This window comes from Cyprinodon variegatus, unplaced genomic scaffold (genome assembly GCF_000732505.1).
Source record: "Cyprinodon variegatus isolate N-32 unplaced genomic scaffold, C_variegatus-1.0 Scaffold1270, whole genome shotgun sequence".
In the NCBI taxonomy this organism is placed as follows: Eukaryota; Metazoa; Chordata; class Actinopteri; order Cyprinodontiformes; family Cyprinodontidae; genus Cyprinodon; species Cyprinodon variegatus.
The window spans coordinates 157,058-171,697 of NW_015151723.1; the positions used below are offsets into that span (position 1 = coordinate 157,058).

Genomic DNA, 14,640 nt, shown 5'->3' on the forward strand with positions numbered 1-14,640 from the left:
CCTATAAGTAATTCAGTCCAGCTGTTTGGTTCTATGTCTGATGATTTTTATCATTTTCAGTTTATCTTTTACCTATTTCTCTGCATCCATCCTTTTTTTTTTCTTTTTATCTAGGTTCCGTTACTTTTTCTGTTCATTTACCATATTGCGAAGCCCCCCTCCAACCTCTACTTTCCCCTCCTTTAAGATGGGCCTGACATTCGTCGGCTGCGTGGGCATGCTGGACCCGCCCAGGAAGGAGGTGATCGGCTCAGTGAAGCTGTGCAACGAGGCTGGCATCCGGGTCATCATGATCACCGGGGACAACAAAGGCACGGCTGTGGCGATCTGCAGGCGCATTGGCATCTTTGGAGAGGACGAGGACGTGACGGGGAAGGCCTACACGGGCCGCGAGTTTGACGACCTCTCACCGGATGAGCAGAGGGAGGCTGTCAAACGCGCCCGCTGCTTCGCCCGCGTGGAGCCGGCACACAAGTCCAAAATAGTCGGATACCTGCAGTCATTTGATGAGATCACAGCTATGGTGAGACGTCAGATCAGTAGAGTAGATCTCCACTCTCACTTTCCACAGACTTACTCTCTTTTTTCTACGAAGCTGTTCTATAAAGGAATTATGAATCATAAGCATTCCTGTATCGCAACTATGAATTCAAAACTTTAGAGATAAATAAAATGGAACATTTGGAACGCTACTTCAAGTTCTTGAATAGAATTACATAACAAACAACAAAACTTAAATATTTTGTTTTGCTCAAGTTTCGCTCTTAAAAAATAGCACAGAACAAATTGAAACACTTGTATTAAAATTTTCCCATCTTTTTATTGTTATTTGTTCTTTATAGAAATACAAATCAGTGAATTTAACTGCTCCAATTTGCTTCTCTGAATCGCCTACAGCTGTACAAGCTGCACCTTTGCTTTGACTTTTTCTACCAATCTCACATATTTGGCCTCCTGCCATGTTTCTATTGAAGGAAAGGATGATCTTGGAGGATGCAACCACTGATCTAGATTATATTTTAGCATTTTTTACAGTAGATGTGCTGAATATACAATCATAGCTTTTTGATCTGCTTTGCTGGCCTGGATATTTCCAAGAAAAAAGCGCTTAGCTTTATCTAACTATGCACAAATAGTTTTTCAACAATAATTTTGGATTAAATTAGGAAGTTTTTGATTTGTATCTTGCTGAACACAATTCTTAGTACTTGTGTACATTAATTCAACAATTTAAAGTGTTGTAAGGTAATCTCAAGGTACTTTACAGAGACGATCATACAGTCAAATTGATTAAAAGTTTTTTCATCTAAGGAAAACCAGCACCCATTCATTGACTAGAAGGCAATCCCTTACGCCACGCATGATTGCAGTGACAGTGGATAGGAAAAACTCCCTTTTAACAGGAAGAAACCTCCAGCAAAACCAGACTTGTTGTGAGTGGCCATCTAGGGTGCCTAAAAACAAAGCGGAGTGTGTATGATGTCACCCACGCGCACCGACTACCATTCATTCATCCTGTCCGCTGAACTGCTGCTAGTTTTACTCACATGCCTGGAAGATGTCTAGTGCTGCTACCACAGATGATCTCGCTCTCGAAATGGAATTAAACGATTCAGATTAGCTAGCCGAATTAATAGAAGGGGCAGAGCGTAGCTGCCTGTGGCCCCGGGCTGCCTGTCACAACTCCAGTCCGACGTGCGGATGACGTCATACACGCGGCACTTAGTTTTTAAAAGATATAACAATATAATAGAAAAAATATATCTGCGGATATCTGGGGGACAGTAATTCGCCTACAGAGACAGGGGATCTGGATCCAACGAGTCATCTCCATGTCATGGATTTGTTCTGTCCAGACATTCAACAAGGTAATTTAAATCTGTAGAGTGAACTCACCTGTGCAGATTGGACTCACCTGGTTCAGTGGCTGAGCAGAACCAATACATGACATAGAGATGACTTGTTGACTCCAGATCCCCCGTCTCTGGTATGATCCCTGTGGTACTCCACAAGTAACCCTGGAGCATGAAGAAGATTGGTCATTAACCTGAACAAACAGAAATCGATCAGATAGATACAGCAGCAGGTTTACAGTAACAATGTTAAAAAAAAAGAAAGACCTTCACACATCTGCTCCTTGGATGTTGGCTGTGCAGCCGACATTTGAACACTGAAGGAGAGCCCGGCGAGGCATTCCTTGTTTTAGTCTCTCTCAGGCTGCCATCAATAGCTGCCACTCGCTCCAGTGCTTCCTTGATGACATGCATCTCAGAAGAGACACTGATCTGCATGGGAGGCAGCGAGGCAACGATATCAGCTTTGGGCTGTCAGATCTTTCCAGCTGTCCCATAAATTCAGAACCACTTTCATTGCCCTGCTGTCACAGATGGGTTTTCTATACACATTTGAATAAATTCAAATGGTTCTAAAGTTGATCTTTGGACAAATGCTTTTTTTGTCGATAATCTCATAGCCGATTTTTCCTACTGTAGCTTTAGAGCGCTGATCAAACTGAGGTTTCGTGTCATTTTCTGTTTTCTGTTCTGTCACAGACAGGAGACGGCGTGAACGACGCCCCCGCCCTGAAGAAGGCAGAGATTGGCATCGCCATGGGATCCGGGACGGCAGTGGCCAAGTCGGCGTCTGAGATGGTGCTGTCGGATGATAACTTCTCCACCATCGTGGCCGCCGTGGAGGAAGGCAGAGCTATTTACAACAACATGAAGCAGTTCATCAGATACCTCATCTCCTCCAACGTGGGGGAGGTGGTTTGGTGAGGACTAGACCCCCGACTTGCGCACCAGATGGTGTCCGCCTGTCCTCGGCTGACCCGCTTTCTCTGCTTGTCTGCAGCATCTTCCTGACGGCCATCCTGGGCCTCCCAGAGGCGCTGATCCCAGTCCAGCTGCTGTGGGTCAATCTGGTGACTGACGGGCTTCCTGCCACCGCCCTGGGCTTTAACCCCCCAGACCTGGACATCATGGACAAACCGCCGCGTAACCCCAAGGAGCCACTGATCTCTGGCTGGCTGTTCTTCAGATACCTCGCCATTGGAGGTACTCTTCAAGAGTTACTTTGGGCCTCTTTCCCCTTTAGTCTGTTTAGGTGATTTAAAAACCCCATAGTGGCTCTTTGTACTAATGAGATAACCTGAAGTTTGCACTAAATGTGATTAAGTAGTAGCAGACAGTGTGATGAGCAGATGTGCCCAAAAAAAATCTATAGTTTAACTTTTTTCCTTCACCCTAAGAGATTTTTTTGTTGATGCTTTAGAAAAATGTGAATAAAAACATCAAACGTTGGTGGGTGCAGGTGTGACATGAAAATATGCTTTTGCAAATGCAAAAGGCTCATTTCTAAGTAACAACATGGTGTTGTGCTGTTTTGCTTTAGGTTATGTTGGGCTTGGAACAGTGAGCGCAGCCACATGGTGGTACCTTTTTGATGAAGAGGGTCCGCAGGTGACTTTCTACCAGCTGGTGAGCAATAAGTCCACTTTTTTCCTGGTTTTGATGCCTGTTATAACCGCAGGAATCAGATATTGCAGGTTTATTTTTCCATAAATCCTCTCTCTTTCCTTTCACACACAGCGGCACTTCATGCAGTGCACAGAGGACAACCCCATGTTCAAGGACATCGACTGCGAGGTGTTTGAATCCCGCTACCCCACCACCATGGCGCTGTCGGTGCTGGTCACTATCGAGATGTTTAACGCCCTCAACAGGTCAGCCGTCCTCTGATGTAGACGGGGGACTTGAATGTCAGCGCTGTGGGGTTTTTATTAAAGGGATCAAATCCTTTCATCCAGCTTGACAACAAGCCCTTTGAAGGACAAATCCAGTTACTGTGCAGATAACGAAGGAGAAAAAAAAAACAGCAGCTCTTTTGCCAGGACTTGACGTCGTCGCCTTTATAGTTTCCAATTGGAGGAAAAAAAAAACCTTAAGTAGAGTGAAGAGATTTTTGGAGGCGTTTCACTTTATAGTGCTGCTCTGAATGATTTAACAAAATCTTAACGCAAAGGCTTAATAGAATCGAGAAATGCTGGTGAAGATTTCAAAAAGTTTTTTTTTTAAATCAATCCACTGGACTTTGTTTCCAAGTTTGAAGGAAGCAACACATCTTAAAATTTGGAAACAAAGTCCAATGGTTTGTTTTTTAACTTTTTTGGAAGTATGGAGAAAAATAACCTTAAACAGTCCCCATCCAATGTTGCTTGAAGCCCAATAAAAGAATCCTAAACATCAGTTTGTAATATTATCTCTCTTTTATTCATTATAACGACCCTAATGAGCTAAGAAATGACCAGCAAGGCCTGTTATTGACGTTACCATGTGTGCATCCCTAAATTGATCATAATGGCTAAGTAGCAGTGTTTTAACCAGGGCAGAAATAATAGCTTCCAGTGTTTTCTGAAGAGCTGATATCTCACAGTGGAACAACTGTTGCTGCTTCCCCTGATGTCTTGACCAATTTATTTTCTTCTGATCTGTTTGACAGTTTGTCTGAGAACCAGTCTCTGGTCAGGATGCCTCCCTGGGTCAATATTTGGCTGCTGGGAGCCATCATCCTCTCTCTTTCCCTCCACTTCCTGATCCTGTACGTGGAGCCTCTGCCGGTGAGTAAGCAGGGCGTCTGTTCAAGTTTATGGACGTAGAGATCCACCAATCAGGCGTTTCATGGCTGATTTGAAGCTTTCTTAAATGTCTGACTCGCCTCTTCTGTAATTAAACTATTTTTTTATTATTAATTGAAGAGCAAATGGTGCCATAAATATGATTTTATACAGAATTTAAACTAAATGTAGCTGACATATGTCTGTTGAGGAGTTCTGCACAGCATAGAGTTCATTCATGGACCTTAAACGCTTTGTTTTTGTATATTTTGTCTTTTTTTTAATCTGTGGTGTAATTACTGCTTTTGCAGCTAATTTTTTCCGTTACTCTATGTATTCTAAGAATTAATCGATTGCTGAATTATTAATCCCAATTCCTGCAATTAAGTGTTTTTAGCTCTATTAACTTTAAATTGGATCCTCATAATAAAAAACAAAACAGAATGAAAAACATCCCTCATTTTTACATAAAAACTGAAATCTTGATCAGAATATCTTCATGAAAATAATTATTAGAAAGTAAGAACGTATAACTTGAATTTTATATATGTATATATATGTATAGTTTGTGTTTTGATGCAGGTAATCCTATAATAGCACTTTATTTGAAGTTGTGTTACTAAGGCTGACATTACGCTGCCATAAACATGTCATGAACACTAAGAGTCTTTACACATCTCTGATTGTTGTCAATAACTGTCCTTCTGTAAACTTTTACCACAAACTTGACAGTTTTTTTATGTCTTTTGTTATGACAACAACTCCTAAAACCATAAAAATGTCTATGAAGTGACTCTAACCCAGAAATCTTCATAATTCTGTCTTGATATGTCTTATTATAAACATCTTAAACCGGGCAGGTGCTGTGCCATATTTTCATCATTGCATGCAGCTACAACTCAAACTGTACTACGAAACCGAAGGGTTTAAAAGTTCACAGCTCACGCTGCATGTTCTCACACTGTGCCACCCGACGCTCTGATGCGATCTACCTGCTCACACTGCTGAAGATTCTCAGTCATCCAGGTCATAGTCATTCCAGAAAAGGAAATTTAAAAACAATCCACCGGACTTTGTTTTCAAGTTTGAAGACATTTTGCTTCCCATCAAGGAAGCTTTTTCCATTCAAAATGTCAGGAACAGCGTTGAGTTCGAGGCTTTTTGCAGTAGCCCAACAAAACCTTGTTTTTGTTTTGAAAACATGCAAATTGAAACAGATGAATGGGTCCACCCCTCTGGAATGGGGGAGTTGTTGGCCTGGCTGAATAGGCGAGATCGTCTGTTCCCCTTTAAAGGGGTTGGGCTTGCGATGATAGCAGGAAGGGATTACCTCAGCTTCTGAATTGTAGGTTTTTGAAAGCTGAAATCTGAGTCCACCCCCTCTGTTTAAGGTTGGTTTTTCTTTCTTAACATAGATGGATTCCTTCACTCCCCTCTCTAACCACCTGTCTTCTTTGTCCAAAATGTGAACATTCTGGTCCTCAAAGAACATCCTTTGTCCATAGAGGTACCGGTATAGATGTACCGAAGAGTCTTGTCCGATGTCGCTCTTCTATGCCCATGCATCTGTGGAGATGCTGTTTGGTTTCTCCAATAAGAAGATCAAAGCATTCCTCCCTGCATCAAACTGCTTACACCCCTCCGCTCATCTTTGGTCTGGGGGTTTTATCTTTAGGATGTCTAAGGGTCTTGTTTGGTTTGAAATGTTCTTGGATATTGTGTTTGGAGAAAATCCTCTTTAGTTTTTCAGAGACTCCAGCAATCTTGCTCAGCGCGATGTTGCAAGGTTCTGATGACTGAAAGTTTGTGTTCTGGTTGGTGGTGTGAGTTAAAAAGATGATATTGGTCTGTGTGATTAGGTTTCCTATAGACTTTGATGTTGAGGTTTCCATCTCCTTCCATGCTCACCAAACAGTCCAGAAAAGGTAGCTTGTTATCGTTTGCATCCTCTCTGTTGAATTTGATGTGTCTTTTGAAAGCCTCCACTATTTTTAACTGGATTTTAATGAATGTGTCATCCACATATCTTAACCAATGGCTTGGTGGTGTTCCTCAGAAGGTGTCCAAAGCTCTCTTTTCCATTTCTTCATGTAAAGATTGGCTACAATTGGTGACACAGGAGATCCCAGTGTCTGTTCCTGACATTTTGAATTGAGAAAGCTTCCTGGATGGGAAGCGAAATGTTTTCAAACTTTGAAACAAAGTCCAGTCCAAAAACCACAAATCAATAATAATTTCAGATTTAAAGTGTTTTCAGAAGTTTGATTTCTGATTATGAGCAGACTTTTCCTTTAATCTAGAGCAGGCATCCCCAAACTCGGTCCTCAAGGCCCCCTGTCCTGCAGGTTTTAGAGGTTTCTCTGCTTCAGCACAGCTGGTTATAATGATTGCAGTAGACCATAAGCCTGTTAATCAGCTTTCAATTAAAATCAGCTGTGCTGGAGCAAGGAAACCTCTAAAACCTGCAGGACAGCGGCCCTCGAGGACCGAGTTTGGGGATGCCTGATCTAGAGGGCTGAATGTGGAGGTTCCAGGTCAAGCGCCCCTAGTGGCTGAAACAGTGCTGATATAAAAGTTGACCGAAAATGTAAAATTCATGTTGTCCTGAACTACCTAGTGAGATTTTGCACCACATCACTTAATGTTTCTGAATAGGTTTCCTCTGTCCCCCCACCCCACAGTTGATCTTCCAGGTGACCCCCCTGCACTGGTCCCAGTGGATCGTGGTCCTAAAGATTTCCATCCCAGTGATCCTCTTGGATGAGGCACTGAAATATCTTTCCAGGAACCATTTAGAAGGTAACTGTTTAATAACCTCTGACTTATTTAGAGTCGGTTTCTTGTTCTTCTAATGTTGAGCTGCTTTATTCTTCTACTGACCTTCTTCCTGCCTTTCTTCCTGCTTTCCATATCAGCATAAATCTTTACACCTTTAAAAGGTACTGCAGCTCTGATCCTGCTTTTTCCTCGTCTCAGAAGCAGACTTTAAACAGCTCCTTTCTGTCTAACCTGTGTTTCTTCTTGTGTTCCCCCGGCAGATGATGAGGAGAAGAAATATCGGCGGAGATGGCAGCTGAATTAAGACCGCTCCTTTGTCGCATCCGCATAGTTACACACACGCACACACACAGCTACAGCCTCCCTCTTTATGAGCTAGGAAGACCCCCCCCACACACACACACACACCCTCCATTCCCCCCCTCCCCGGCCCTTGTTGTCAATCCCGCATGTCCGCCGCGGCACCACTTACAAAAAACCACAAAAAGGAGGAAAACTTGGAATAGAGTGTGTTGAGTCCCTGGGAGCATGGCTTTGTGTGAGTGTGTCTGATTCGTGTTTGCAGATGATCGACTTTCTTTCAGCTGCAATGAAAAAAAAACAAGAGGATAAAACAGCCTCTGGCTTCTTTAAACCATTTCTGCTCATTTGCTCTTTCTCTCTTTGTTCCTCTGCACAGTAGGAAGATAGTGGTAAAGAAACGGACTCGGGGAGGGAAGGGGTTTGGAAAATGAGGGGGGGTGTAATTCCATGCAGAGCCTCAAAGAGAGGCGGAGAAGAGATGATAAAGATGAAAGCAATAGAGCAAGGATGCAGAAGATGAGGAGAGGCGGACCTGGAGGCTGAGTGTGTGTGGGAGAGCCACCGTGTCCATGTCCCAGAGCCACCGCCGCCCACACGGTCTCATCAGAACAACTTCCAGTTCCTCCTCGCCATCTTTGTTTCCCTGCAAGCAAACTCTGATGAGGGTCACGCTTCTCGGGGATCTCTGCTTTGCTGTGCCCTTATTTAGCAGGCTTGATATGTCTGTGTTTTTGTTTTTTTTGGGGGGTGAATGGCTTTTTGTTTCTTAGCTGCTTATATTAGCTCTCGGATTGGAGGAGCTGAGGTCAGCCGGGCTCAAAACTAACAGAAATGTTCTTTGTTTCTCATTGATTATAATTAAAGCCCTCATTGTTGTTCTGAGATGGAAAAAAATTAAATGTCAACATTTAGTAGGTTATTCTACTGTTCTCATTTAGCCCAACTGACTATCTAAAAGCTTTATTTCAATCTAAAGATGCACCTACCAGATTTTCCCTGTTTTTTTGTTTGCTTGTTCTTAGACCCGCTAAAATCAAATTTTTCCACCTACAATATTTCCTCAACATAAAAACATTTCTTCTTTGTATCCTTCCTGTGGGAGAGATAACATAAACGCAGCGAGAGAAGCTACTGTAAAACAGGTAGAATTAAAAACCAATCAAACCATATTTTGTTAACGTGGCTTGCTTGCATTTATTTTACAGACTGTAGAGCCTCAGGTGAGATTTTCAAGCGAAAATTTAAAAAAGAGCAAAAAAAAAAAAAAAAAAATTCAACATATCAGAACAACAAACACAAACAAAAAGAAAGAGCAGGAGAGACAGCGCCACACATAAAAACCAATCAAACCATATTTTGTTAACGTGGCTTGCTTGCATTTATTTTACAGACTGTAGAGCCTCAGGTGAGATTTTCAAGCGAAAATTTAAAAAAGAGCAAAAAAAAAAAAAAAAAATTCACCTGCCTTCCTGTTATCAGCTGAGATTCCTGCTCTCTCTCCCTGTCGGAACCACCTGCCCTCTCTGGTGTCGCTTTTCGGCATTTAATCGGTACTAAAGAAATTCCTTCCAACCTGTCGCCGATCATTTCTTGTTTGCAGCAACCTGGTGAACAAGAAAAAAGCTGATTTCTGGATGCATCTCTAGTTGTAGATGTCTACTTTCTCTGCTGATGATTTGACCAAAGGGATCCAGCTTTCTTAGATTGTGTTTTAAACATTTAAACAGCGTTGCCTTATTCGGGTAAATTGAAATTCCTTGAATCAGTTAAAATGTTTCCCGTCTTTAAGACCTGAGGAAGCCCACAGCACCACCTCTTTAAAGACGTGGTCCTAATCAAAGCGTCTGTGGTTTTACTTCCTGTGTGCAGCATCCTCGGCTCCTCTCTGCTCTTTAACGGTTTGCTTGCTGGTTGTTTTAAAATGACTCAACAATGTATTTGACTGAACGAACCCACCAGGATCTGAATGTTTAAAGTCTTAATATCGCAGGGGCTGGTTGTTTTTGGGGGGGCTAGGGGGTTATAAGAGTTTCTTAAGTTTCTTGGGTGGGGAGGGTTTGCAGAGAAAGCCAATTAAAGATCAGGATCTGAGATAAAAGTTTAACCCGTAAAAGTAAAGATGTTCTTTTCTTGAACGTCGGAGCTCACCTCAACACTCTAACTGAACCATCCCAGATCTCTGTTGGCGTTAAAAGCCTGGCGGAGGATTTCTCTCTGTTGGAACTAAGTTGACGCAGCTTGGAGCCCCTTTTTCTGATGTTGATTTCTAGAAGCACTCTGGATCTGAAAGGAATCCTCATCTGCTTCTCGTCGCCGCTCATCTGTTTTGTTTTTTGTTAACCAACCCCAGCAGGTTTTTTTTAGTCTTTCTCTTGGGAATCAGCGTTTAGTAGACGAGGGAAGATAAAAGTGGGCTTATTCTTTAATTTAGTAAAAGCCTCCTTGGTTCTCCTTTAGAATGATGCTCCTCCGTCCGCCCTGGTAGACCACCCTCCTCCTCTTCCTCGGTCTCTAACATGCTGGCACTCCAGGCACTATAGGTCCGTATAGCCTTGTTATTTACTACTGAATCCTCAGATCTGTACAGGCGAGACGACTTTGATCGCATGGATCCTTGTTACTGTAATGATAACCTATACAGTATGTAATATTTAATTTTTCTGATCTTATGTCATACTTGCAGACTTGTATGGAAACAGTCTTTGTTTTTTCAGCATCTCCAATGAGCACATCGCTAAGGATCTGTTTTGTTTGTTTGTTTTTTTCTCTTGTGTGCGGAAAATACATGGTCATTTCCTCACTGGTTTTTACACTTGCTGTTTTTTGTCTTAATTGTAGAGAAAACCATGAAATTAAGATAGAGAAGAGTAGTATTTCTGTTAGTGGCAATGGGGTGGATCATTTCAGCGAGGGTTATCTGGTTTGGGGACGCTCAGCAAGCTGTCTGGTTTACACTGAGCAGCCATGAAGTCCTGACGGTTTACGGCTGCATTGTTGATGAGAATCCGGGCTCTGGAGAAACGCTCCCCCCTCCCCGTCCCACTGCTGGTCTGTCATCGATCAGGTTCTGCAGAAATTCTGTGAGACGTCTCCAGAGCTTTGGTTCCACCTCTGAGAAATTAAAACGGATTCTCTGTGTTGCCTTGTTAATTTTAATTGTGGACACATAATTTTATAAACAAGAGATGTGGAAATAAAGATTATTTATCTTGTTATTTATCCAGACCCAGTATTGTTTGTCATAGATATAAGTATATATAGATAATAATGTGTTTACCTTGAAATCGGTGACATCATGACTAAATCTGTTTGATAAAACGAGGATTGCTCCTCAACTAGCGTTCAGACGTTTGTAATGGATGCACTAATATGAATAAAAACTGGCTCCAGTATTATTAAAAGAAATTAACAATTTGAAGAAAAGGAAAACGTTTAATCGAAAGGAAATGGTTGTTAATCATGTGTTAGCAAAGGTTAATCATAATAATTTAATCATTTTCAGGTTTTAATTATTTGTTTACATTTTGTTTATTAAATTTTTTTCTTTTCAGTTTTACAGATATCAGTGTCTAAAATAATAAGTGGTCTCTGTAGGGCTGGACCACATGGCCAAAAGTTGTATATTAATAAATTTCTTCATCATATGATATAATTATAATACTTATCTGAAAAAAAAAGCTTAAGAAATACTGCCAATAATTCTCACAACATACCTGAAAAACTTATGACAATTATTATGCCATATGTATTGAAAACTCCTCTAATATCTTGGATATTTGCTTTAAAAGCAAAAACACATAAAACCCAGTCAGTTGGTGAAAAATGCTTTATTCATAGACTGGAATGTATATTAAATGAGAGACATCTTTTATTTAAAAGTCATATCAGGGATAATTATTTTGTGATATGTTGATATCGAAATATTGTCCCGCCTTTGGTCTGTGTGTGGACCAATAGAAATGAGTCTGCTCTGCTTCGACGCTAGCGGCAGCATTTCTATTGGTCTGTGCACAGAGCAGTCAGAGGAGAAGAGGGTGAAACTATTGAAGCTGAATCTATGGGGAAAAATTGAATTGTTTAAAAATTAGGAAAAAAGGTGTAAAATATTCGAAAACAAAAATCTGAAAAATAGAAACTGACAAAATATTGATAGAAATTTTAGAAATACATTATAAATTACTCTCAAACCTTGTTTTTGATAGAATGTTTTTCAAAGTTCTGTATTTTTTTTTTTACTTCTTTGCTTTCAATAATATTGGAAATAATTTCTCTCCATAAATTGGGTGACTTACCAGAAACCAGATGAGCATTAAACTCCATCTCCATGATGTTCTCTAATGCAAATCCTGCATTGGAAAAATTTAAAATCTAGATAAGTGATTTTTTCTTGGACTGAGGAGGTAAAAGAGACACTTTGTCAATGGAACAAGACAATTTACAGTTAAAATAAGAAAACACAATTGCATTGTCTTATTTCAAGTGCATATTATCTAATTATCTTATTTTAAGAGTAAAAATACTCATTCCATCGGCAGACTGTCTCATTTACCTACTCAGATTAAAGGTAAATACACTTCATTTAAGACATTTTTACTTATTTCTAGATAATTTTTCCAGTGTGCTCCCCTTCCTCTGAACTCCACCTACTGCTTAGGAAGACCTGGCCACTACTCTATACCACACCTCAAAATAAGCTTTTTTATGATTTCAGTAAGATCCAAATAAATAAGATTTCTACTGTCAACATAAGATAAACAGCTTTGAGTGACTAAACCAACTTCACAGAGAAAGGTGTCATGAAGGAGATTGGGGCAGTGATGCAGAAAGATCCTCTGAATTTTCTCCTAAATTTAAGAAAAGTTCATTCTTTTAGCATCTTTCACAAGTGGAACAGAAATTGTTTAAATTTTTTTTACAAATAAGTCATCAACTGCTTAAACAAATAGATAAAACCGAGATGGGATGGAGGAAATGAGTTACCAAAGAGCTATCTTCTGGTGGATCCAGCAGTGGCCTTAGACTGGAGGATTGTGGGAAATCAGAGATGGAGGCTGGGATGTTCCCAGAGAGACTAAAGAAATGAAACTGGGAGGAAGCTGCATCTTGTGTTTGTGTTTAAGCAGCAGCATTTTGAACCGGAGACGGTCAACATCATCATTTGTATGCAAGTATAAAAAGGATGTTTGAAAATAATACAGATAAAATGAGTTGAATTGATTTCACTGAGCTTTATAAAATTCATAAAAGTTGGGCAAATTACAACAGATGTTTAAAAGTCAATAAAAATAAAACTATGTTTTCCTCTGGGGGAAGCAGAAAAGGATTAGAGCCATTGAAAAAAAGGGCAGCTTAACAAAACAAAAAAAGGCTGTGGACTTTTTTTTTTTCAAAATGATTCTCATAGATTTATGATTACTTTTAATATTCCTACTTTATCAACGTGATAATCCTGGGCTTTGGTATGGAGTCCTAAATAATTTAATAAAAATAATATTCATGATTAAATATGAATTTAAAGGATACATTTTATTTCCTTATATGGCCTTTTTTCTTGTTGCTCTGTTTGTTTATTTTACAATGTCCCTCATCCTTTTCCAAAGGGGAAATTAGGGGTCAGCAGCAAAGTCAAAATGAAAGCAGGCAGATGGACATGAGGGTAATACATAAAAGGAAGTACCAAATGCTGAAAACTGGGGACCAATTAGAAAAAGAATTACGGTAAGAGCTTGGATGCGCGCAAATGAAACTAAATGAATGCGCGTAATAAACGGAACTGAACTGTTGAATACTGACGTTGTTTTTGGAAAGACGAAACGAATTTAAACGAAAGACTTAAAATAAACTGAGATCATGTCTGATGAAGAAGGCCAGAATGAGGCCAGAAGCTTGGAAGAGCAAGGCTATAAAAGCGAGCTGTCTTTCAAAGCGCTCAGCGCAACCCGACGTGGTAAACTTGGACAATGCACTCGCAAAATGAATGAGATCAAAGCTATAATTTGATAAGATGTACAAACAAGAAAGGAATCCACTCCTGGAAGGGACCGGTCTGAACATTCAGATATTTCAATACAAAGACAGTCAGACTTGACAAATCTGCTTGTTTCAGTTGTATCTCAAACATCACTCCCTAAAAAAGAAGTTCCTGTTTTCAGTGGTGACCCTTTAGAGTTCCAGCTCTTTATGCAGGCATTCAGACACAATATAGAGAACAAGACTGACAGTAATGAGGACCGACTGTATTTCCTTGAACAGTTTACAGCGGGCCAACCAAAAGAACTTGTCAGAAGCTGTTTACATCTGGATGCTACAGCTGGTTTTATTGAAGCAAAGCATTTGCTGAAACATCATTTTGGAAATGAGTTTAAAATCGCATCAGCTTATATGAATAAGGCCTTGACCTGGGCTACAATTAGACCAGATGATGCTAAAGCACTGCATAGTTATGGACTGTATTTAAGAAGTTGCAAGAATGCTGCTCAATCCTTTCAGTATATGTCAGAACTTGATTTACCATCAAACATGAAATTAATAGTGTCAAAACTTCCGTACAAGCTCAGAGAAAGATGGAGATCTGTTGTATGTGACATTATGGAGCAAACACAGCAGAGACCCAAATTCTGTGATCTTGTTAAGTTCATCGAAAAACAGGTAAAAATATTGCAAGACCCTGTGTTTGGTGACATTCAAGACGTCACTAAAATCAGCCAACCAAGACGGGTGGTAGCAGATCTGCCACATGTAAAATCTGGTGCAAAGAAAAGTTTTGCTACCACAGTCTCTTCAGTCGTTTGTGTTGCTGACCTTAACAGAACTTATCCTGTAAAAATGGAAAATGGGATTAAAGGCCCTACAGCCGATATGAATGATGCATTTCTTAGACCATGCACCTACTGTAAAGGAAATCATGCTTTGGAAACATGTCAGAAAATAACAAAGATCCTTCA

General features: G+C 40.4%; 1 protein-coding gene across 1 annotated transcript in view; it reads left to right on the plus strand.

Annotated features, from left to right (window-relative positions):
- LOC107102525 (sarcoplasmic/endoplasmic reticulum calcium ATPase 2-like) overlaps positions 1-8,915 on the plus strand; it is an 84,389-nt gene extending 75,474 nt beyond the window's left edge. Inside the window, exons 14-21 of the mRNA XM_015401869.1 lie at positions 188-523; positions 2,553-2,773; positions 2,854-3,056; positions 3,394-3,479; positions 3,591-3,724; positions 4,501-4,618; positions 7,297-7,414; positions 7,654-8,915. Of these exons, the coding sequence (XP_015257355.1) occupies positions 188-523; positions 2,553-2,773; positions 2,854-3,056; positions 3,394-3,479; positions 3,591-3,724; positions 4,501-4,618; positions 7,297-7,414; positions 7,654-7,697 (1,260 nt within the window). The 3' untranslated portion in view covers positions 7,698-8,915. The remainder of the gene's footprint in view (positions 1-187; positions 524-2,552; positions 2,774-2,853; positions 3,057-3,393; positions 3,480-3,590; positions 3,725-4,500; positions 4,619-7,296; positions 7,415-7,653) is intronic.
- Positions 8,916-14,640: the final 5,725 nt, after the last annotated feature.